This window comes from Phocoena sinus, chromosome 3 (genome assembly GCF_008692025.1).
Source record: "Phocoena sinus isolate mPhoSin1 chromosome 3, mPhoSin1.pri, whole genome shotgun sequence".
Taxonomy (NCBI): domain Eukaryota; kingdom Metazoa; phylum Chordata; class Mammalia; order Artiodactyla; family Phocoenidae; genus Phocoena; species Phocoena sinus.
This window is the reverse complement of record NC_045765.1, coordinates 44,926,003-44,949,145: the sequence shown is the minus strand read 5'-3', so window position 1 is coordinate 44,949,145 and position 23,143 is coordinate 44,926,003. Positions and strand designations below refer to the sequence as shown.

The 23,143-nt window shown below is 38.8% G+C and overlaps 2 protein-coding genes across 9 annotated transcripts in view; both read right to left on the bottom strand.

Moving 5' to 3' along the window:
• The window catches only part of LOC116750808 (zinc finger protein 300), an 80,186-nt gene extending 66,201 nt beyond the window's left edge, over positions 1–13,985 (bottom strand). Inside the window, exons 1-2 of the mRNA XM_032626021.1 lie at positions 13,958–13,985; positions 13,620–13,715 (exon numbers count right to left, since the gene is read on the bottom strand). The gene's annotated coding sequence lies outside the window, so the exon portion shown is untranslated. The remainder of the gene's footprint in view (positions 1–13,619; positions 13,716–13,957) is intronic.
• On the bottom strand, positions 1,397–22,903 carry LOC116750810 (zinc finger protein 300-like). 8 transcript variants are annotated; one of them, XM_032626031.1, is made up of 7 exons: positions 22,789–22,903; positions 16,822–16,976; positions 15,314–15,438; positions 14,592–14,742; positions 13,958–14,084; positions 13,620–13,715; positions 1,397–5,051 (listed from the first exon to the last, which is right to left on the bottom strand). In XM_032626031.1, exons 4-7 carry the CDS (start codon positions 14,604–14,606, stop codon positions 3,511–3,513), a joined length of 1,779 nt encoding a protein of 592 aa, XP_032481922.1. In that variant the 5' UTR covers positions 14,607–14,742; positions 15,314–15,438; positions 16,822–16,976; positions 22,789–22,903; the 3' UTR covers positions 1,397–3,510. The 8 variants fall into 8 exon arrangements, with proteins under 8 accessions (XP_032481922.1, XP_032481923.1, XP_032481927.1 ...); XM_032626032.1 differs by having other exon boundaries at positions 14,592–14,708; XM_032626036.1 differs by having other exon boundaries at positions 14,592–14,650.
• Between the last annotated feature and the right edge of the window lie 240 nt (positions 22,904–23,143).

Here is a 23,143-nt window from a genome sequence, read left to right as displayed (position 1 = left end):
ACAATAAATAAAAATTAAACAATTATAACAATATACTGTAATAAAAGTTATCTGAATGTGGCCTCTCAAAATATCTTCTTGTACATATTTAATGCCTTTTCCATCTTAACTTAAGCACTTATCATGCACTGTGGCCATAACTTTTGAAGTCTGAGGTGTGACAGCAAAACCAGCATGAATTATTTTTCCGTCTTCACAATTTCACAGATTTGTTCTTACCATAGGTCTTAGCAATCTCAGCATACAATTTTTTTCTTTCCTTACTAAGTCAAAAACTTTTACCTTTTCACTTTAAGAAAACATTTCACAGCCTCTCTTTGCCATATCGTAATTGCCAGCATCACTACTATTGTGCTTCAGGGCCATTACTAAGTAAAATAAGCGTTACTTGAACACAAGCACTGTGATACCATGACAGTTGATCTGATAAACGAAATTACTACTAAGTGACTTCACAGGCAGGATACACTGGACAAAGGGATGATTTATGTCCCAGGGAGTGGGACAGTAAAAGACTTCTTCACACTACTCAGTATGATGTGCAATTTACGAAGTATTTACAGAATTTTCCATTTAATATTTTTAGAAGGAGGTTGACAACAGGTAACTGAAAACACAGAAAGCGAAACCGCAGATAGATAAGGGGGGACTACTGTATTTATTTGATCCATTCCTTCACTCCTTCATTTTTTTTCTTCTCTCTGTATATGTATCCAATATTATTATCAATACCAGTATTATGAGTAACAGAACACTTACTGAAAAAAACCTTCTTTGCCATTCCTTTATCCTTATGATATATGCCACCAGGAAAAAGAGACAAACAGTTTAAAGTTACTTGAAATTATTTCTCGGTATTGTTAACCACCAATGCTATACGTGTTTAGTTTCATTTTGCTAAATTTTTAGGTGTCACTTCATTTTGACTTTGTTTTGTTACTATCTATACTATTTACATGGTTCCAAAGTCAATTATACAAAACCAAGTTACATTCATGAGAGGTCTAAGGGATATCACTATCCTTTCCACCATGTTCAGTCACCTTAGAACAAAACATTTTAATTAATATTTGGGTCTTTCCTTTCAGCATCTGTACTTATATATAAGAAAATATGTCCACTTGTTCCCACCACTACCTGTTTTTCTTAGAAGACAGTGTACTGTAATTCTCTGTGCCTTGTTTTATTTAAGAACATGACTGGAGAGTATAAAAAGACATATCTCATTCCTTTTTAGAGTTGCACGGTCCCCAGTGTGCAGATACACTATATTTAAACATTTTCTATCAATAATCATTTAGGCTGTTTACTGTCTTTTTTCTGCTATGAATAGTGCTATGATGAATAAACATAAGTATGCACCTCTTTTTTTTTTCAGATTTTTTTTGATGTGGACTATTTTTAAAGTCTTTATTGAATTTGTTACAATATTGCTTCTGTTTTATGTTTTGGGTTTTTTAGCCCTGAGACATGTGAGATCTTAGCTCCCCAACCAAGGATCGAAGCTGCACCCCTGCATTGGAAGGCGAAGTCTTAACCACTGGGCTGCCAGGCAAGTCCCAAGCATGCATCTCTTAATATTTCTCCAACATATCTTTAGAAGATTCCTAAAAATGTTTAGAAATTGCATATGTAATTTTGCTAGATACATCCAAGTTTATTCCAAACTAATCACTTCTTTTAACACAGAAGAAATTTTAATATTAATATAAGCCATTTTATCAATCTTTTCTTCATGCACAGTGTTAACCATTTTTCCCTATCCTAAGGCTATGAAAAGTCTCCTATATAACTACCTGGAAACTTTGTCATTTTGCATTTCATATTTATATTTAGATTAACTGACCCAGAACAATTTATTAAAAAGATAATTTTTCCCTTTCTGATTACAATACCACTTTTGTCATAAAGTTACTCATATATAATTTTTTCATTTTCAGGCTCTCATTTCATTCATCTATTTTTGTCACTCTTGTGTCAATACTATATTGCCTACATTACTACAGCTTTGTGGGAAACCTTAGTCTGATCAATTCTCTAACATTTGTTCTTAATGAGTGACTTGCCTATTCTTATCCCTTAGTATTTCCATATATATATTAGAATGAACTAGATACAGATATAGATATATCACAATTTGTATGTGTTTGCAAAATAAAATAAATGAAAAGTAATTGAGGTCTCTTTAACATAGCATGAGTTATATCACCAGACACAAAGGCAGTGAAATGGACAAAGGAGAGGACAGGAAATCTGAGATCAGAAGCAGTGTGTCTTAAATGCAAATCAAATTTAAATGTGTGCACACTGGAATTAGTAGCCTATTTCAAGAGAAGAGAGAGGGATAAACAGGACAAATATTAGCTAAGAATGTGCTGTCTGCAGATTTAGAGAACAAACATATGGAAACCAAGGGTGGAAAGCCGTGGTGGGGTTGGGATGGTGGTGTGCTGAATTGGGCGATTGGGATTGACATGTATACACTGATGTGTATAAAATTGATGTCTAATAAGAACCTGCAGTATAAAGAAACAAACAAAAAAAACAACTAATATTAAACTTTCTTTGGGTTATTTGTATGTAAATATGTTAATATAAATGTTTCAGACATTACATGAAATTTCTAAAAATCTTATATGTCCTGGTATAATGTTATAAGTCATAATTCTAGTTATTACTTTAAAATGCATATATCAGAAGTAACTAAAAAAAAAAACATGCTGTCTGCCAGGATTTCACATACAGATGAGCAAACAGACACTGAGGGTTAAAACGGTCTTCATAGATGTCACACAATCTATTAATGAGGGAACAAGGGTTAAAACTCATGGCCATCTGACTTTAGAACCAATGTCTTTCCACCACACCAAGCTCCTAGAAGGGCTGGGTAAAACGGAGAAATGAGCAAGCAGTGTCAATTCCAATGTCCTGGGTCCATCCACAGACACAAATCAACTTATATTATCAAAATTAAAAACCACAAAAAGACCACATTTATTGAACCTTTTCAACCCATCTTTCCATCATTGTATAAGAAGAATTTTACATATACTTTTAGGGTCTGATGGTCAAGTCCCCTCCCCTTAGTGCAGTTTCTAGGTCTTGGCACTTTTTGGCTCATGCTTTCTTCATGTCCTCTTTGGGGAATTACTGCATGGCCGTAATTACGAGAGGCTAATATTAACAATATTACCACATGCCTAACTTATTATGTAGTATAATCAGGAACATGTAACTTCAAAATAGACTACATGTAATTTGTTCTGTTATGCTAATCATTCAGTTCCAAATCTTAAAAGTTTAACATGCCGAAGTGAAAATTTATATAAACAAAACTTTTTTATTGTCTTGTATTATCTTTGATAAAAAAAATTAATTACATTAGAAATATGATTTCATTTGTAAAATAGTACCAACAAAGATGCCTAGAAACACATTAAATCTGTGAGTTTTGTTGTACTTATTAAGGCTTGAACAGATACTGAAGGCTTTTCTATGCTTAGTCCATTCTTATGATTTCACCACTATATGAATTCTCTGATGTACAGTGAGTTGTGATTTCTGGATGAAGGCTTTTCCACATACAGCACATTGATAAGGTTTCTCCCCAGTATGAATTCTCTGATGTACAACAAGGTCTGACTTCTGAGAAAAGGCTTTTCCACATTCAACACATATATAAGGTTTCTCTCCTGTATGAATCCGCTGATGCCCTGGGAGGTGAGACTTTTGAGAGAAGGCTTTCCCACATTCAGTACAAACGTAAGGTTTTTCTCCTGTGTGAATCCTCTGATGTCCAATGAGATGTGACTGCTGACAGAAGGCTTTTCCACATTCACTGCATTTATAGGGCTTTTCTCCAGTATGCGTTCTCTGATGTATAATAAGCTGTGACTTCCGGGAGAAGGTCTTCCCACATGCAGTACATTCATAAGGTTTCTCCCCAGTATGAATTATCTGATGTATAATGAGTTCTGACTTTCTGCTGAAGGCTTCCTCACACTGAGCACATTTGTAGGGTTTCTCCCCTGTGTGAATTCTTTTATGTATGATGAGGTGGGACTTCTCACAGAAGGCTTTCCCACATTCAGTACACTCATAGGGCTTCTCTCCAGTATGAGCTCTATGATGTATAATCAGCTGTGACTTCTGGGAGAAGGCCTTCCTACACTGATTACATTTATATGGCTTTTCACCAGTATGTATTCTCTGATGTATAATGAGGGGTGATTTCTGGGAGAAAGCTTTCCCACAGTCACTACATTCATATGGTTTTTCACCAGAATGAACTCTCTGATGGATAATGAGGGATGATTTTTGAGAGAAGGCTTTTCCACATTCAGAACATTCGTAAGGTTTCTCTCCGGTATGTGTCCTCTGATGTACAATGAGATGTGATTTCTCACTGAAGGCTTTCCCACAAGCACTACAACCGTAAGGTTTCTCTCCAGTATGAATTCTTTGATGTATAATGAGCTGTGACTTCTTGAGAAAAGATTTTCCACATTCAGTACATACACAGATCTTCTCCCCAGTTTCAACATTCACATATTGAATAAGAGATTGTTTATCGCTGATGATTTTTTCATACTGACTACCTGTACAGTGTTTCACTCTATTATGAATTTTTTCATGCTTAGAATAGGAAGAACTAGGTGTTCTCCCACATCCAAAATTCTCATCTGTGTTTTTTCTTGCAAAACCCCTATTACAACTGAATAGGTTTACAGTAGGTTCCAAGCTCTTTTCAAATGAATCACACTTATACAGTCTTTGTCTTGAAGTATCTAGGTCTGTGCAGTTATGAAATATTTTTCCAAATGCATTATATGTATAGTTTGACTCTTCAATAACTGTTTTGTTGTTGATGATTGTGACTTGCCTGAGAAGTCTGTCTTGATTTTCCTGATCTCTCTCCAGCTGGTCGCCTTGCCAGACCTTTAAAATGGAGTACAATGAATGATCCCTTGTGACACTTTCCAGTATGTCCTTAGGAAAGTAAACATCTCCAAGTGTATCCAAATGATGTGTGTCAAGTCTAGTCTCCCTGTCTGAAAGAATAAAATTGTAGAGATAAAATCAAACAGATAAAAAGGTTGAGTAGAGGACAGAAGAGGTGAAACAGATGATCCAGGATGGTCCATGAAGACAGAGAACCGGGCGGGCAACAGTCCATTTAAAACACAACAAAACATGTAAATTTATTGGGTAAGTAACTAAAGATGGACTTTACTTCTGATAATGGTGACATGAGGTAGTCACGGACTTCCCCTCCTCAGAAAACAAGTATAAAACTGAATAAAATAATTTTAAAAACAACCAATTCAGGACACTGGAAAACTACCAAACGCAGGTCACAAGGTGAAAAGTGTTTACTTGTCAAAACCTTCTACTTCATTAGGTAAGAATGGGGAGTTTGTGGCATTCTTTCCTAAGGTTTTCCTGTCTTGCACTCCTAGTTTATGGGGCATTGAGAGATAACACAAATCCACAGAATACAGTTTTATGCTGATAGTAGAGCAGCTAGGAATTTAACAAGGAGAATTTGTACGCAAAAGAATCACAGAAAGGTTGAGATAATGAACTTGCCATACATTCCTACCTGACTGCTAAAATATTTGTGAAAAGAGACCCTAGTGAGCCCAGCAGTGATTGAAAAGCTGGGGAAACTTGCAAATTTCCTATGCTTTTAAAGTGTTCTGAGACATGCACAATCCAGGTGGCAAAGAGTAAAAGTCATACTGGCTTTAGGTGTCTAATAAACCTGTCCAAATCATTAGTTCACATCTATAGCCAGGCTTAATCAAACAAACAAAACTAAGCAGAGATATTAGTGACGACACTCCACAGGACAGAAAGATGTCACAGTTTAAGCCCAAGCAAGTGCCTCTAAAACAAAAACTCTCAGAAGGAACAAAAGGATCCAAAGACGCTATAACGTACTGTCTACAATGTAGAGCTTTCAACCAAAAATTACTACACATATAAGGGGAAAAATGTGACCTATACTAAGGAACAAAATCAGTCAATAGAAACTGACTCCAAATGGGTGCAAATGTTGGATTTAGCAAAGACTTTAAAGAAGCTATTATAAACATATTCAAAAAACTAAGGGAAAATATTCTAAGGAACAAGTGAATAAACTGACAATTTCAAAAGAGGAAAGAAGAATATAAAAGAACCAGTTTGACTACAAGAGGCAGGAAGAATAATTTTTGAGAGTAATGGAACTTTTCTGTATCATGATTGTGGTGGCAGTTAACTTACTCTATGCCTTTTTCAAAATTTAAAGAAAGAGTAACATTTATTTTATGTAAATTAAAAAATAAAAGAACCAAATGAAAATTCTAAAGTTGAAATGAAGATTTCACCAGATGGGCTCATTAGTGGATTTGAGACAGCAGAAGGCAAAATCAGAATCAGTAAACTTGAAAATATATCCCTAGAAATTATTCAGTCCAAAGAACAAAAAGAAAAATTATTAAAAAAATAGAATCTCAAGATCTGTGGAGCAGTTAGGCATTCCAGTATACGTGTAATTGGAGTTTAGAAGGGGGGGGGGAAGAGCCAAAAGAAATCTGGAGAAATGTCTTTAAAATTACCAAATTCGGTGGAAAACATTAGTTTGCACATAGAAGAAGCTCAACAGACCACAGGAAGGATACCAAGACAACTAGCCAAATCAGAATTAAACTGCTGAAAAATAAAGGCAAAAAGAAAAATCTTCAAAGCAGCAGGAAAAAGTGACGCATCATCTATCAAAGAATAACAGTACTGTTGGCTGAATTTTCAACACACACACACACACACACACACAAAACTGAGGTCAGGAAATACTGGAATGACACACAGTCAAAATACTAAAAGAAAGCAACCTGTCAACCAAGAATTCTACATTCAGTGAAACTTTAATAATGGGAAAATGAAGACATTTCCAGATAAACAAAAAAAGTTACCAACAGAACTGATCTATAAGAAATATTAAAGAAAGTCTTTCCTGCTGAACAAATAATACCAGATGATAACTCAAATCTACAAGACAACAGAAAAATTTTAAACTATTTGGGTAAATATAAAGGATTTAAATATGTATAATTTTAAAAATATTTCCTTCTAATTTCTTCAAAAGACTTTTTAAAGCAAAAACAGTAACACTATACTGTCAAAGTTATGACAAATACAAACGTAACATACATGACTAAAAGAACAAAACAGCACAAGGTGGTTCAGGAGGGCAGAAAATGGAGCTATGCTAGTGCAAGTTTCTATAATTTGTGAGAGAAAAAAAAGCAGTATAAACATAAGGTGGGTTATAAGAAAATAAATATATTGTAATCCCTATAGCAACATCACGTACACACACACACACACACACACACACACACACACACACACACACACACAACTACCAACTAAAAAATAAACAGAGGAATGAAAATGGTCTATTAAGGACTTCCCTGGTGGTACAGTGGTTAAGAATCCACCTGCCAATGCAGGGGACACGGGTTTGAGCCCTGGTCTGGGAAGATCCCACATGCCGCGGAGCGACTAAGCCCATGCGCCACAACTACTGAGCCTGTGCTCTAGAGCCCGTGAGCCACAAGTACTGAGCCTACGTGCTGCAACTACTGAAGCCCGTGCGCCTAGAGCCCATGCTCCTCAACAAGAGAAGCCACCACAGTGAGAAATCCACCCACCGCAACAAAGAGTAGCCCTCACTCGCCACAACTAGAGAAAGCCTGTGTGGAGCAACAAAGACCCAGAGCAGCCAAAAATAAATTTTAAAAAATAATAATTAACAAATAAATAAAATTCAAGTCATATATTTAAAATATATTTTAAGAAAAGACAAGTAGACAAAGAAAATCAGTAAATATCAATGAACTTGACTTAACTGACATCTACAGATACCCCATCCAACAACAGAACACACATTCATTTCAAGAACACATTAATCAAACATCAGAATAGACTATATACTGGGCTTCAAAACAAGCTGCAATAATTTTATAAGGATGGAAATCATACAGAGTATATTTTCCAACCATAATGGAACTAAATTAGAAATAAATAACAAAAAGAAATATCAGAAATCTCCCCAAATATTTGGGAATTAAATAACATATTTGTAAATAAACTATGTGTCGAAAAGTCCAAAGAGAAATTAGAAAATAACTTGAATTGAATGAAAATGAAAACACAAAATATCAAAAATTGTGGGACACAGCTTCATGCTTAGAGGACAAATTATATGCAGGTAATCCTCATTTTGCAAGATTTCAACAAGCATGAAATTTAGTTACCACAGTTTAGTTAAATAACACCAGTCTGCCAACAACATAGTTCACACTTTAATGACCACAGTATGTCTAACAGCATAAAGTACAAACTTCACTGCTAGCTCTTCAGTCCATAAATCGCTAAATAAATAACAGATACACATCATGATCAGTACCCAATCATTTCACTTCTTTCAAAGTCTGTTGGTGACTATTAATTTCACATCTGTTGTCCAATATATATACAGACAGCAAAGTGTGTAGCTTGTTTCTTCCCTGTATCCCATTGATAAACCCACGTGACATTATCCAAATTACCCTAATCATCCAAAAATGCGTAACTGAAAGAGGGAACTGACCAACAAAGATGTAAATGCAGCAAAGAAACAACACATAACAACACTGGATGTGATTAGAAAATAGCTGACCATGTTGGCATTGCCACTATTTATGAGACTTTAGATATGCAGCCAGAGGAACTTAGTGAAGGCAAACTTTATCAACATAAATTTCTGGGTTGTGATGGAAAGGATAAAAATATTTCAAAGAAAGTGATGCCTAAATTTTCACATTACCTTCGACATATTTCACAACACTGAAAGCACAAAGGAGAAAATGTTGGAAGCTGACCCAACCTTAGAAAGTAATATGACAATTCACTAAGGCACAGAGAACATGTTAACTCCTTATCATAAGTTACACAATTATAAGAAGGCAAGCACTGTTCAAACCACTCTACATAGAGTTTTTTAAAAGAAACAAAAGACATTTTCAGTGCTTCCAATGTTTTAAATTGCAGGGTAGTAAATAAGTATTAGTTTTACTACATTTTCATCTCTATAAACAGTTATAACCAACAGCAAGATAGCATTTTTTTTCAATTTTTTTTTTTTTTTTGATGTGGACCATTTTTTTTTTAAGTCTTTACTGAATTTGTTATAATACTGCTTCTGTTTTATGTTTTGGTTTTTTGGCCACAAGGCATGTGGGATCTTAGCTCCCCAACCAGGGATCGCACCTGCACCCCCTGCATTGGAAGGCAAAGTCTTAACTACTAGACCACCAGAGAAGTCCCCAAGATAACTTTTTATGTTTTGACGAAAAATGTTTAAAGGTCAAAATCAATTACAATTTTTCCCGCTGATTATAAAAATTACTTGGCAAAGTTCTGGCTTCCATGGTAATTTTTACGGCCCCTCACTACCATACAAAGTAAGGACTATCTATATTTAAATGTTCATACTAGAAAACAAAGGTTTCAAATTAATGATCTAAGCTTCTACCTTAAGAAGCTAGAAAAAGAGCAAATTAAACCTAAAATAAATAGAAGACAAGAAACAATAAAGATCAGAGTGGAAATCAATAGAAGATAGACAAACAATAAAGAAAAATGAATGAAATCAAAACCTGATTATTTGAAAAAAAATTAATGAAATTGTTATGTTTTAGCTAGTGATGAGGAAAGAAAACAAAGTATCAGTGTCAGGAATGAAAGAACATCTCTAGAGATCCTATAGACATAAAAGAACAAAAAGGGAATATTATGAAAAAAATTTATACCAATAAATATGACAATTTAGATGAACTGGAAAAATTCCTTGGAAAAAAAAACAACCTACCAAAACTGACTCAAGAAAAAGTAAATAATCTACATAGATTCACATCAAGGAAAGAAACTTAATAAATAAAAATCTTCCCACAAAGAAATGTCCATATCTAGATTGGTAAATTCTATCACTGTAATAAACCATAACCATGAATGTATCAGTTTTTCTCAATCTGCGAGTCCTTCTAGCAAATCAGCAGAACTGAAGGTGGTCTTGCAGACCCCCAATACAACTAGTAAACCAAATCCAGCAACATATAAAAAGAATTATACACCATCACCAAGTGGAACTTATCCAGAAATATAAGGTTGGTTTGTTGTCCAAAAATCTATTAATTAAAATTCATTAACACATCACATAAATAGATCATTTCAACAGATGCAGAAAGAACATTTGTCAAAATGCAACACATTTTCATGATAAAAACACTCACCAAACTAGGAATAGAAAGGAACTTCCACAACCTGGCAAAGGGCATGACAACCTACAGCTAACATAACTTAATGGTAAAAGACTGGATTTTTCCCATAAGATCAGGAACAAGACAAGGATGTCCACTCTCCATTCTATTCAACATTGTACTAGAGGTTCTAGCCAGAGTAGTTAACCAAGAAAAGAAATAAAAAGCATCCAATGTGTAAAGGGATATTTAAAACGATCTCTATTTACAGACGACAAATTCATTTTATATGGAAAATCCTAAAGAATTAGCTAAAAACTATTAGAACCAGTAAACTTTGTGAGTTTGCAGGATCCCAGACCAATATTCAAAAATCAATTGCATTTCTATGCACTTGCAATGGACAATCCAAAAATATAGTTAATGAAACAATTTCATTTACAATAGTATCAAATAGAATAAAATACTAAGAAGTATGTTTAACAAAGATGTACACAACTTATACTCTGAAAACTATAAAACATTGCTGAAAGAAGTTAAAGAGGATCTAAATAAATGGAAAAACATTTCATGTTCCAGGGATCAGAAGACTTAATACTGTTAACATGGCAATACTCCTCAAATCGATCTACAAATCCAACCAATCCCTATCAGAATCTGAAGACGTTTATTTGTGGAAACTGATACTCTGATTCTAAAATTCATATGGACCCAGAAGAGTCAAAACAATGCTTAAAAAGAAAAACAATGTTGGAAGAATGATACTTCCCAATTTCAAAACTTACCACAAACAACAGTAATCAAGAGAGTGTGATATTGGCTTTAGAACAGATATATAGATATATAGCTCAACAGAATAGTATAGACAGTCCAGAAATAAACCCTTTCATTTATGGCCAACTGATCTTTGGCAAGGGTACCAAGACCATTCAATGGGAAAAGGAGAGTCTTTTCAATAAATGGTGCTGGAACAACTGGATTACCACAGGCAAAAGAATGACGTTGGACCCTTACCCCACACCATATGCAAAAATTAACTCAAAATATCCGATCAAAGACCTAAATGTGAGAGGTAAAAGTACAAAACTCTTAGGAAAAAAACACAGGGGTAAATCTTCATGACATTGGATTTGGCAATGGATTCTTGGATATGACACCAAAGCACAAATGACAAAAAAAAATAGATAAACTATACTTCATCAAAATTAAAAACTCCTGGGACTTCCGTGGTTGCACAGTGGTTAAGAATCTGCCTGCCAGTGCAGGGGACATGGGTTCGATCTCTGGTCCAGGAAGATCTCACATGCCGCAGGGAAACTAAGCCCATGCACCACAACTACTGAGCCCACGTGCCACAACTACTGAGTCCACATGCTGCAACTACGGAAGCCTGGGTACCTAGAGCCTGTGCTCCGCAAGGAGAGAAGCCACAATGAGAAGCCTGCGCACCACAACCAAGAGTAGCCCCCGCTCGCCACAACTACAGAAAGCCCGTGCTCAGCAATGAAGACCCAATGCAGCCAAAAATTTTTTTTAATTTTTAAAAAAGAGTTAAAAACTCTTCAATGTGTGCTTCAATGACACAATCAAGAAAGTAAAAAGAAAACATGGGAGGAAGTATGTGCAAATCATTTATCTGATAAGAGATTTATATTGAATAAGAATTCTATACGAAGAATTATATCTATATAACAAACTTTACATGGAAGTTCTATATAGGAACTTTATATAAAGAGCTCATAATTCAATAATAAAAGACAAATAACTCAATTCAAAAATGGATGGGGGGCAAGATAGGGATAGGGGATTAAGAGATACAAACTACTATGTATAAAATAAATAAACAAGGATATATTGTACAGCACAGGAAAATATAGTCATTATTTTGTAATAACTTTAAATGGAGTATAATCTATTAAAATGTTGAATCACTATGTTGTACACTTGAAACTAAGATAATATTGTAAGTTAACTATACTTCAAAAAAAAAGGACAAGTGATCTGAATAGACATTTCTCCAAAGAACATAAATAAATGGCCAATAAGCACATGAAAAAATGCTCAACCTAATTAGTCTTCAGGGACCGTTTTGGTTCAACATACAGTTGCTATATTACCCAGCAATTCTACTCCTAGGTACACACCAAAGGAAAAAAAAAAGATATGTCTATACAAAAACTTGTACATGAATGTTAATAGTAGCATTAGTCATGTAGCTAAAAGGTGGAAACAAGCCAAATATCCAACAACTGATGAATGGATTAACAAAATGTAGTATATCAATACAATGTAATATTATTCAGCCAAAAAAGGAATGAAGTACTGATACATGCTAAAATGTGGATGAACCTTGAAAACATTATGAAAGAAGTCAGTCACAAAGGACCACATATTATATGAATACATTTATATGAAATATCAAGAATGAGGCAAATCAATACAGACAGAAAGCAGATTAGTGATTGCTTAGGGCTGGGGAGATGGGAAGAAGGGGTGTGATAGCTAAAGGGTATAGGGTTTCTTTTGGAGGTGATAAAACTGTCTTAAAATAGACTGTGGTGACAGTTGCACAAATCTGTGAATATCCTAAAAACCACTGCTGACTTTAAATGGGTGAACTGTATGGCATATGAATTATATCTCAAAGCTGCTTAAAAAAATAATAACAGAAAATTTCAGGGTACAGCTAGTGAAACATAGCTGTAGTCACAATATGTAACCAACTTTATATTCCACTATTCCCCAATAAATATCTTTTATTAAAGTCAAGTAAGCCTAAAAATTTTCTATCAGATAAGCCATGTTGATTTCTAACTCCAAGGATTTGTACATGTCCTTTCCTAGAGCTTGCCCTCACCTTCCTCCTTCTGCCTAAGCCACACTTCGGATATGCTTCAAAGTAGCTGGTTCATGCTTTGAAAAATGCCTTCTTAAATTATGCCACATCTCTTTAGACTATAATTTTCACTGAACCCCTGAAGCAGTAACTATATTGGACATGCAATTTTATATAGCTGTAAATCTTGATGTCTTGTCTTTCTATGTATAACCTATGTTCCTGAAAAGCATTTGCCTTCTATTGTCTTTGACTCTTTTAGAAAGGTACTAAAGATATGATTGTTTAGTGAATCAATAAGAAATTTCTCTTCTGTACATGGCTCACTACTACTGAATTAACTAGTTGTCGAATACCTACTACACACACAGCACAGGAGCAAGAAGGAATAGGAGTTATCAATCTGGGTGGAAATGTAACTCTTAGTTGCCAACCAATTAAAAACAAAAACAAACTGATATTTCACTCCCTTTGTCTTCCATCTGCCAGATTTTCACCTGGATAGATCCAATTTGATATGTCTCTCTTCATAATCCATGGCTCTTCTCCTTGTTCCAACTTAGATATGACACCTGGTTTGGAAACTGGATACCCTATGATAAAAAAAAATTGAGGAATTGAGTTGACTACACTGAAGAAAGAAGAAAAGATACAGTTTTAGGAGCCCTACAATGAAGTTGTCCAGCTGGCCCTCAGAACAGTAATGACCTTCCACTGGAGAGAAGAAAGAGAGCAAAAAGTCACAAGTAGGTCAAGAACCCACCCAACTCAATCAAATTCCAGTGAGAGGCACTGGATTGGCTAACTCTGAGTTATGTTGGGAAGCCATCCTTACCCACTGAGACCAGGTGGCTGTAGTTCTCCAGCATTACATCCCTGTACAGGGTCCTCTGAGCAGGGTCCAGTTGCCGCCACTCCTCCTGGGTGAAATCTACAGCCACATCCTCGAATGACACTGGACCCTGTAATAGCATGCTCCTGTTCAATCTGAATTGATCATTCTCATCATTTTTACCATAGTATATAAAACTACACTCCCAGTTCTACATTATGCCTATTGAGAAAAATGATGTAAAGATCTATCTTCAGCAAAAAGAGTCAAACACAGCAAGAGAACAGGAAAGCAAAAGAGACCTAATCACAAATGGAAATTTAATCAAGGCAGCATCCACTTCAAGTAAGTGGATTATTCAACAAATGTAGATGAAAATGCAAATCATGCATATGATATTCTCTAACTTTCCACTGTGTCTTCTCGAAATTTATATATAACGAATATATATATATGAACTAAGTTTAATAGTGGTTTCATGTGGTTTCAAAATATATAATCTGCATATTACATAGTAACTCTTTTCAAGTCTTTATCTTTCATTCTCTCTACATTTTCCCTAATCCTAATTTTTGACTTTCCACTCTTTTCTATTTCATTGTATGGAAATCAAGTACAAAGTAAGCAAGCAACTCACCTGAGACTTGGTCATCTTCTGCTTCTCTTCCAAAAGGGAAAAGGTCTGAGGAATCAGGACTAGGAGATAGAATGGAGCCTCCTGGAGCCAGAACTGACATTCACCAGTCTAGAAACACTACCACCAAAAGTCACATGGATAACAGGCCACCCTGTAGAAGAAGGTCATTTGGTCCTACGGAAGAGTCCTTACCGAACCACCATGTGAAGGAAGCCCTCTTGTGATTATCATATGATCACACAGAACTTGGACAAGGTGTATTTTTAATTGGATGAATGCTGATATGTTTTCTGTTGACTTACTAACACCTTATTGTTCCCCTTTGGACCAGCAATTATATTTGTTATTCTATATGCAGAACTACCATAAGACAATAATCATGGATATATATGTAAAGATGGAGCAGATCCCTGGCAATAAGAATGGGAATGACGAAGTAGAAAACTGCTTCTGTTTAGGGAATATGCATTCCCATATTCCCTAAACAGAAGCAGCCAGTAAAATCCTAAGAGCTCTTTCATGTTTTCCCCTAACTTGGCAAATTCTCTTGCCAAGTCAGTATTCATGGATTGAAATTGTTGATTTTGTTAATTTTAAGATGTTTTCTGTTTAAATTTTTATTGCTAATTTTTAATAGTGCAGTTTCTATATTAAAAAATATATAGTTATAGGTTGGAACTACTGTTAAACATGAACATACCACAATGCAGCAAGATAGTTACCTGGTAATCTTCTCAGTCCCAGGATGGGTCATGCAGACATGGCTGAACTCATTTAGAGGAAGTGAGTCCTCTCATGATAGGAAGACTGTTTCATATAGGGTATCCCAGGCTTTGTCAAAATAAATCTGGAAGAAAACAATCAAACAGTCATGCTCATCTCTGAACGCCCAGCTCTGCAACAAGTAAACAGCAGACATTTAATAAATGTTTGTTGAACAGAATGTAGAAGGACTGCAATAAACTGAGGAAGAGGCAGGGCTGAAATCAAATCTTACATGAGAAAGAGAAAAAGCAGCCCTTCCTATCTGAGAACTGGCCTGGCACTCATAACTCTCCTATTTAACACAAACAATGACAAGAAACACTTACATCAGACAGGCCACTCCCTGACCAGGACAGATCTAGACAAAAACAACACCTCTCTTAAATCATACCTGAACACAGACAAAACATCAACATTCTCCAATTCACAAAATACCAAACATCCCCCTCTCCCAACTAACATGAAGGATTGCTACTTTTTTACCTATCACACCTTTAGCTTCAACCTAGTCATTCTTGTCTCTAGATAAGATTTATTAAAATTTCCACTCACTGAATTACCCCACTTCCTGACAACATCCAATTCAGAGCTAGGCCCGTTCCCTACACCCTCCTCAAAATCACCTAACACAAGGCCAAATCCTATAACAAGTGTTTTCTAACACCCTCTTATCGAGACACCCTTAACGCTCCCCACTGTGTACGTGTTCCTAACTAGATGCAAGAGCAATAAACCCAACTTATTCAACTACAGGGTGTTCCTGGTAGTTTTTGGCTCGACGGAATTGACAGTAATAATCCTGTCCCTTTAGATTTGTTTGGTCTTACATTCAAAGGATGTTTTCTTCTGTGATGATATGAATGATGGAAAGAGATGATGACTTGGAAAAACATCTGAGGAGGGGCTTCACCTTGAGAGCAGCCTCTGACCTACACAGACTGTAAAATGAGGCATTTCCCAGAAAACTGGGACTAACCTGTATCAGCTCTGGGCCCCATTAATAACCTCTAAAAATCACTGAATCACCAGGTGCAGAAATCAGAAATCTCAAAGAGCACCTCCACCCCCTACTCCCTTCACAGCACTGGCCATATAGGTCCACAAATCACTGGCCACACGGATACCCCATCAGCGCACAGGCCCGCGGTCCCTGACCCACAAATAACACAGCTCTCCCTATGACTGATCCACATACATACCCAACACTCACACTAGAGACTCCCCACCACTTACCCCATAGACCTTCAATTACTGACCCTCATGGACCGCCGTCCCAATAACAATTTCAGTCTTTCTCAAGTCTCAACCCATAAATCCCCCTTCTGACCCCCAGCTCGATTATCAGGTCCCAAAACGCCTGCCACAGCTTATCCCAGTACGGATATCACATTCATAGCGGCGAACTCTCCCGCTTCCTGTCTGGGTGAGCAAAGCACGAGGCTCCCAGGCCTTCGCTGTTCCGTACCGGGCATTTTGGCCGCTCCACACCCTGAGCGGCTTTGTTCAGGAGGCAATATGGCCGCCCCCAAGCGCTGTGTCTCACTGGGAGCCGCCATCTTGAAAGGCCGGCCAGTTCCGTACAAGCAGAGGAATTCAGTTTATTCGGAACCTGAAGCTGGGCTGTACCACCGCGGCAGCGAAGGGAGGGGGAAAAGATGACAAAAAGGAGAATTATACAAATGCGTAAGGTAGAAGCTATTGCAGACTTTACAGGATTGGGGAAGAATCTGCAGTAGGGCAGTACTTTACTGGAAGACTGTAACTGGTTTAAGAGGAATTTGGAATGGTGCAATCCTTTCGTAGGAGAGTCTACTGAAAAGGTCTGCTAAATGGTCCAGGAGATTCCAGTGTGGGAGAGGGGCAAAAGTGATGGAAAACTTGGGCAGCTGAGAGGGGCATGAACAGTTACTTATGCTAATTATTATAGGAAATCCTCCTAGGGGAAATTACAATTATGGTAATAAATCGCAGGGGGCGATTGACGAAAAAAAGGAAAATTGATGGATAAACAAAAAGGTCCTACTGTATAGCACGGGGAACTATATTCAATATCCTTTAATAAACCATAATGGAAAAGAATAGGAAAAAGAGTATGTGTATATATATGCATAACTGAATCACTTTGCTGCTTTGCTCTAAGGCACAAACTAACACAATATTACTTCAATAAAATTATTTTTTTAAAAAAAGAAAATTGAGACAGGGAAGAGGAGACTGAAACACAAAATAAAGGAGAAACTGAGGAAAAGAGAAAGGAAGCCTAAGGGACAAAAAGACCTAAGGCATAAGAACAGAGAGTGGAGACTGGAGGACAAAAGGGGGGAAAATGAGGGACTGAGAGTGAGAGACTGAGGACAGAGGCAAAGGAGAATGAAGGAGAAGGGGGGACTGACAGATAGAAAAAAGGAGAAATGAAAGGAGAAGACTGAGGTGGAATGACCCACCATAAAGTTTTGTCTGGAACTGCCCCAGGAAATCCCTCCCAGGGACTTCAAAAGTCCTGCTTTGGGAGGATGGCTGGGGAAAGTTGGAGAATAAGTACAAAACCCATAAGGTGGTCCCACAAGTAAAGGTGTAAGCAACACTGTTATCCTCTCAAGTGGATAAGGCAAAGATTTTATGCCTTTCCTGGTCTTTACTATTGCTTTTTTTTTCCCCTTGGCTGTTGATGCTGGCAGTCATGATTTGCAGTTTACAAAAATGGTTTATCCACTGTTGCATCACTCTGGAGTGATACAATTTAAGTGTACAATTTAAGTGCACTGCAATCATAAGCTTTAATAATTAGTCTGTGGCCTTGTCTGTGCTTTGTACTGATATAGTACTAGTTTAATTTCTAACAGTGTGACTATTATGACCATGTTTTCTAAGAGTTCAGATAATGAAAACGAGAACATTTTTAATACCAATGACAGCATGACCCAGACATCACCAACAAAGACTCTTATTTTAATAACAGATGTAAAGACATATCCACATCTAGATTAGGGAAGTAAATAACTAAAACAGTGCAAACTGCAAAAGATGAAAAAAGGAATTTGGGATTGGGCATGGTGGAGGAGGGGAATAAAAGCACATATGGAGAATTAAATTTAAAAGTCAAGGATGAGACAGACAAATACTTCTAAGTAAATAAAAGGGTTTTTTTGGTTTGTTTTTGGTCCCTCGAAAAGACACCAATGCTGAGTTGAAAATAGTGGTCGTTGAATTCGACTGGACAGATCACTCCTAAAGGGAATCTAGGCAGCAGAAAAGAAACCTGTCAACTGGCCCAAAGTGCCCCCGACACTGGGTGTACTTCTCACCTGGTTGAGATTGCCTACTGGGTGTTTAAAAACCAAAATATAGAGGATAAAAAGGCCTGGAGGCAAGCCCACCTACTGGTTGTTGCCCTTCAGTGTCAACCAGACGGCATGGGAATTTGAACTAACTACCCACGGAGATTCTTGACCTGGTGAGTGATCCCCAGCCTCCACCAAGGTATAGCAAGTCAAGAAAACTAGTACGCAATCAGTGCGCCATATGTAAACAAGAGGGACACGAGAAGAGACAATGCCCTCAGCGCCCCCCAAGGTGGATGGAAATGGCAGAACCTGGCCACAACCCTCGAAGGCAGATGGTCCAAATAGATGAAGAATAATGGGGCCAGGGGCTCCTAAGCCAGCACTCCAATTGACCCCCGAGAAGCCCCGTCTGAGACTGGACACTGGGGAAAAGTCTGTTGAATTCTTAGTCAACACTGGTGCCACTTTCTCAGTTCTGAACACCAGATCAGACACTCAGACATAAGAGTTGTAAAATTATGGGAGTATCAGGGAAGGCCCAAGAACGGGCATTCACAGAGCCATTAAAATGCAAATTGGACAAACACGTCACCCATTCCTTCCTACACATTCCCAAATGTCCTATATCCCTGATAGGAAGGGATATCTCACATAAATTAGGAGTTACTATCCACCTAATGGGAGACAAACTGGAGACTGGCATTCCCCTAGACAGGGGGCACAAGATGGTAATGTTAATGGCTGAGGACAAACTTCCCTGGACAGATCTGAACAATTAGATCAAACAGCTAAGGGATGGTCTCCTTGCCTACGGGCAGTAGTAGCTACTGCAACCCCGCTAAAGGAGGTTGAGAAGTTAATGTTCAGACAGCAAATCACCATATGAACTCCACACCAGTTTCAAGCATTTAGTAAGCTCTAAGGGAACACGTCAGTTCAAGTCCAGGCTACACTTTTGGATACCTTAGTGGTTACTATGGAAACCTGTGGTACACTGGGAGTTCCCTGGTGGTCCAGTAGTTAGGAGTCAGCACTTTCACTGGGGCGCGGTGCAGCCAAGAAACAAGACAAGACAAGACAAAAAACCTGTCAAACCTGTCGTACATTAAATCCTGCCATCTTACTACCTACAGAAACAGGGCCCTTAGAACATGAGTGTATAGAAACAATAGACACAGTCTATCCCAGTTACACCGACCTAAGAATCAAGCCTCTCCCAAACGCTGAAGAGGAGTAGTTTTGTGAGGGAGGGAAAAAGCCTGGTGGGATATGCAATAACCTCCCAGACCCAAGTCATAGAATGAAGAGGCCTACCCCCAGGGACTTCAGCCCCAAAGGTGAAACTGATGGCCCTTACCCAAGCCTTAAGAGCTCAGGACAGGGAAGGCCTTAAATATTTACACAGATTCCTGGTATGCATATGCCACCCTACACAGACACAGGGCTATTTGAAGGGAAAGAGTTATGCTTACTGCAGAGAATAAACAGGTGGTACATGGCTTAAACATATTGAAACTCTCAGAAGCAGTACAGATTCCAAAAAAAGGTGGCAATGATTCATTGCTGGGGTCACCAAAAGGAGGATGCAGAGGATAATGGGAAACGACACGGTGGATGCAACTGCCAGAAAGGTGGCCCTAGAACCAGTAACTTGGCAACTACCCTTCATACTTTGAAGGTCAGATCCATCCAATTATTCCCCAATCTACACAAAAGAAATGTTAGACAAAACCCCAAAACGGGGCTTCAATAGGGATTTGGGGAGTCATGGGTGGCTAGTTAATGCCCCAAACTGTAGCTTGCCAAGGGAGCAAGCTTGTCAGGGAGGACCATTAAGGATCTCACTATGGGAGGGAAGTCCTAGATAATTAGCTGGTTGAGATCATGGTGACCCCAAGCACGAAAAACGTAAACGGTTGGGTAGTTGAGACCTGCCCCAATGGTGCGATAAATAACTCCAACACCAGAGCCCCCAGAGGCCCCCAGATAAGACCCATTCAAACCAGAGGGACAGACACTGGAGAACACTGGCAGATAGATTTCACTGTCACACTGAGAATATCGGACAATTTCAGATATAAGCATTCCCCACTAGAACTGAAAGGGCAGCTGAAGTGACTAAGGCATTACTAAAAGAAATAATCCCCAGGTTTGGGCTCCCAGGATCCCTACAAAATGATAATGATCCAGCATTTGTGTCTCAAGTGACAAAGGGGATAGTGAGTGCCCTGGGCATAAAATGGACCTTACACTCAGCCTGTCAAGAAAACTGGATTAAGATTCTTCTGACTGCTCTGCTCTACGTGTGGTTAGTCCCCGGTGGGGATAAGTTAAACTTAAATGCACCTGAACTCATGAATGGTAGATCCATTCCCCAAGCCCAAGAAAGGACACCTTAACCCCCTTGGAATGAAACAACTCAAGCTCTCCACGTAGGAGAAACCATGAAAGCTCTCAAAGAATATGGTAACCACGAGCGGCCTGCACACACTGACCTGGTCCTACATCCCTTCCAGCCAGGAGAGTGGGTGTACCTAAAAACATGGAAAACAGGCCGCCCAAGACATCAACTCACTCCTAAGTGGAACGGACAGCACTTAGTGATCCTAACCACCCATTCTGCCCTGAAGTTGCAAGGGATCACTCCGTGGGTACATCACACTCCAATGAAGAGGGCTCCTGAGCCCCAACCTCTGGAGAAATAACCCAAGACAACAGACACCATCCCCCCACCCCCCGCTCCACACGACTCTTGTGAACCTCTCTCCAACCTAAAACTCCTTTTTCAAAAAAAGGCAAAAGATAAGTAATTGTATATGCCAAGCAATAGGGATTTTAGGATAACTGGATTGCCCTAGATTATCTGTTGGCTGACAAGGGAGGGGGTCTGTGCAAGTCAATACAACATGTTGCTTTTACATCAGTGTAAGTGGCCTGATTAAAGAAAGTGTAGACAGGCTACTAGAAAAACCAACTTGGTTAACAGAAGCCAGCCAGCCTAATCTGGCCAAACAAATTTTGCAACAGGGTAAAACAAGCCCTCCCCAGCATCCTTGGTTTCTACGTTTCCTGGGCCCCTTAAGAACCATTGTCCTCTTGCTGATATATATTTGGGCCATGTAGTTTAAATTGTCTGGCGTCCTTTGTCTCCAAAAGATTAGAATCTATAAAACTTCAAATGGTGGTCGCTCAGGGATACGAAGTCAGGGCTGAGGCCAGTCAACAATCAAACATATCTCAAGGCAGCAGGGGAGAAGTTGTGCTCCTCCACCTGGGGTTATGACAACACCCAAACTCGGCAGGAAGCAGTTGCAGAAGACAGACCCTCGGCCCTCAGCACCCGTCAAGAATGAGGGGCAGGTCAAAAGAAAGAGGGGGGATTTGCCACTTTGCCAAAGGCCACTAGGGTCCCCTGGGAAAAATAAGATGGAATCTAAGTGATAAGGTCTAACCTCTTCTTTTGTGCTTAGTCTAGTTTCACTGGCCTGTAGAGGGCCGTGTGCAGAGGCCTTGCACCTAACCCATCGCATCAGAGCTCCCAGAGCAGAAGCGCCGTGCGCTGTGCTGGACACCCCAACTTGGCCTGAAGTGAGCGGAAGCCTGCGCAGGACATTCAATTCAAGATGGCGGTGGCAGCAGCCGGTCGTGTGCAGACGCTGTACCCGGCACTTCGGTCTGAGGTGCGTGAGCAACACGCCTAACCCTCACCCAGGAGATCTCCACCCCGCCCGCCACTGACAAGAACCCTATAAAGTAGCCCCACTAATGGTCTTTCCAGGAGAACATGTGCTCTAGAGCGCCAGTTTGCACCTCTCCATTCTTTGACCACAGAATAAAGCTTTCTTTTGCTTCTGAAGTAGACCCTTCTTGGGGCCCGACTCCAAAGGGTCGGGAACACACCTTCTTAATATTGAACTCCCCTGAGGAGTAAATCCGTCTCCAAGCTTTTTCAAATTTTTCTCTTTAAATATTACCCAGACGAGTTAGCTATTGGTCATCATATTTGTGTAATCAATATAAATTTGTGTTTGTGTTCTTCGGAATTATCCCACTCAGTACTAACTTCAACCATTGTTAGCTTCAATTTGCAGGCATTTTAATAAAATCTGTAAGATGTATTTCCCATTTTGTCGTAACTTCATACTCACAGGCCCACAACGAAAACCCTTGGGTTCAAACTCAAATTCCAGAGTTAAGTCCTCAAATTTCTAGTGAAAGACGGTCCTGCCGGGAGAGTTCTTGAAACGGAGTAGGTACGGACGCCACCGCAAGATTCCTGGCACAGTGCGCCTGTGCATCATCCCCCAGTGGACCTTTTGCCGGGAAGGGGGTTGGGGACCGGGGCGGGAAACGCAGTGCTGGAATCAGGTGGAACGCGCCGGGGCCGCACCTCACGCGCTCCTGGCCTCTCGCTGCGCATGTGCGGCGCCTCAGGGCGGGCGTTCTGGGAGATGTAGTTTGCAGTCGGAGGTAACACGCTCCAGCGAGCCCCGCGCGAGGCGG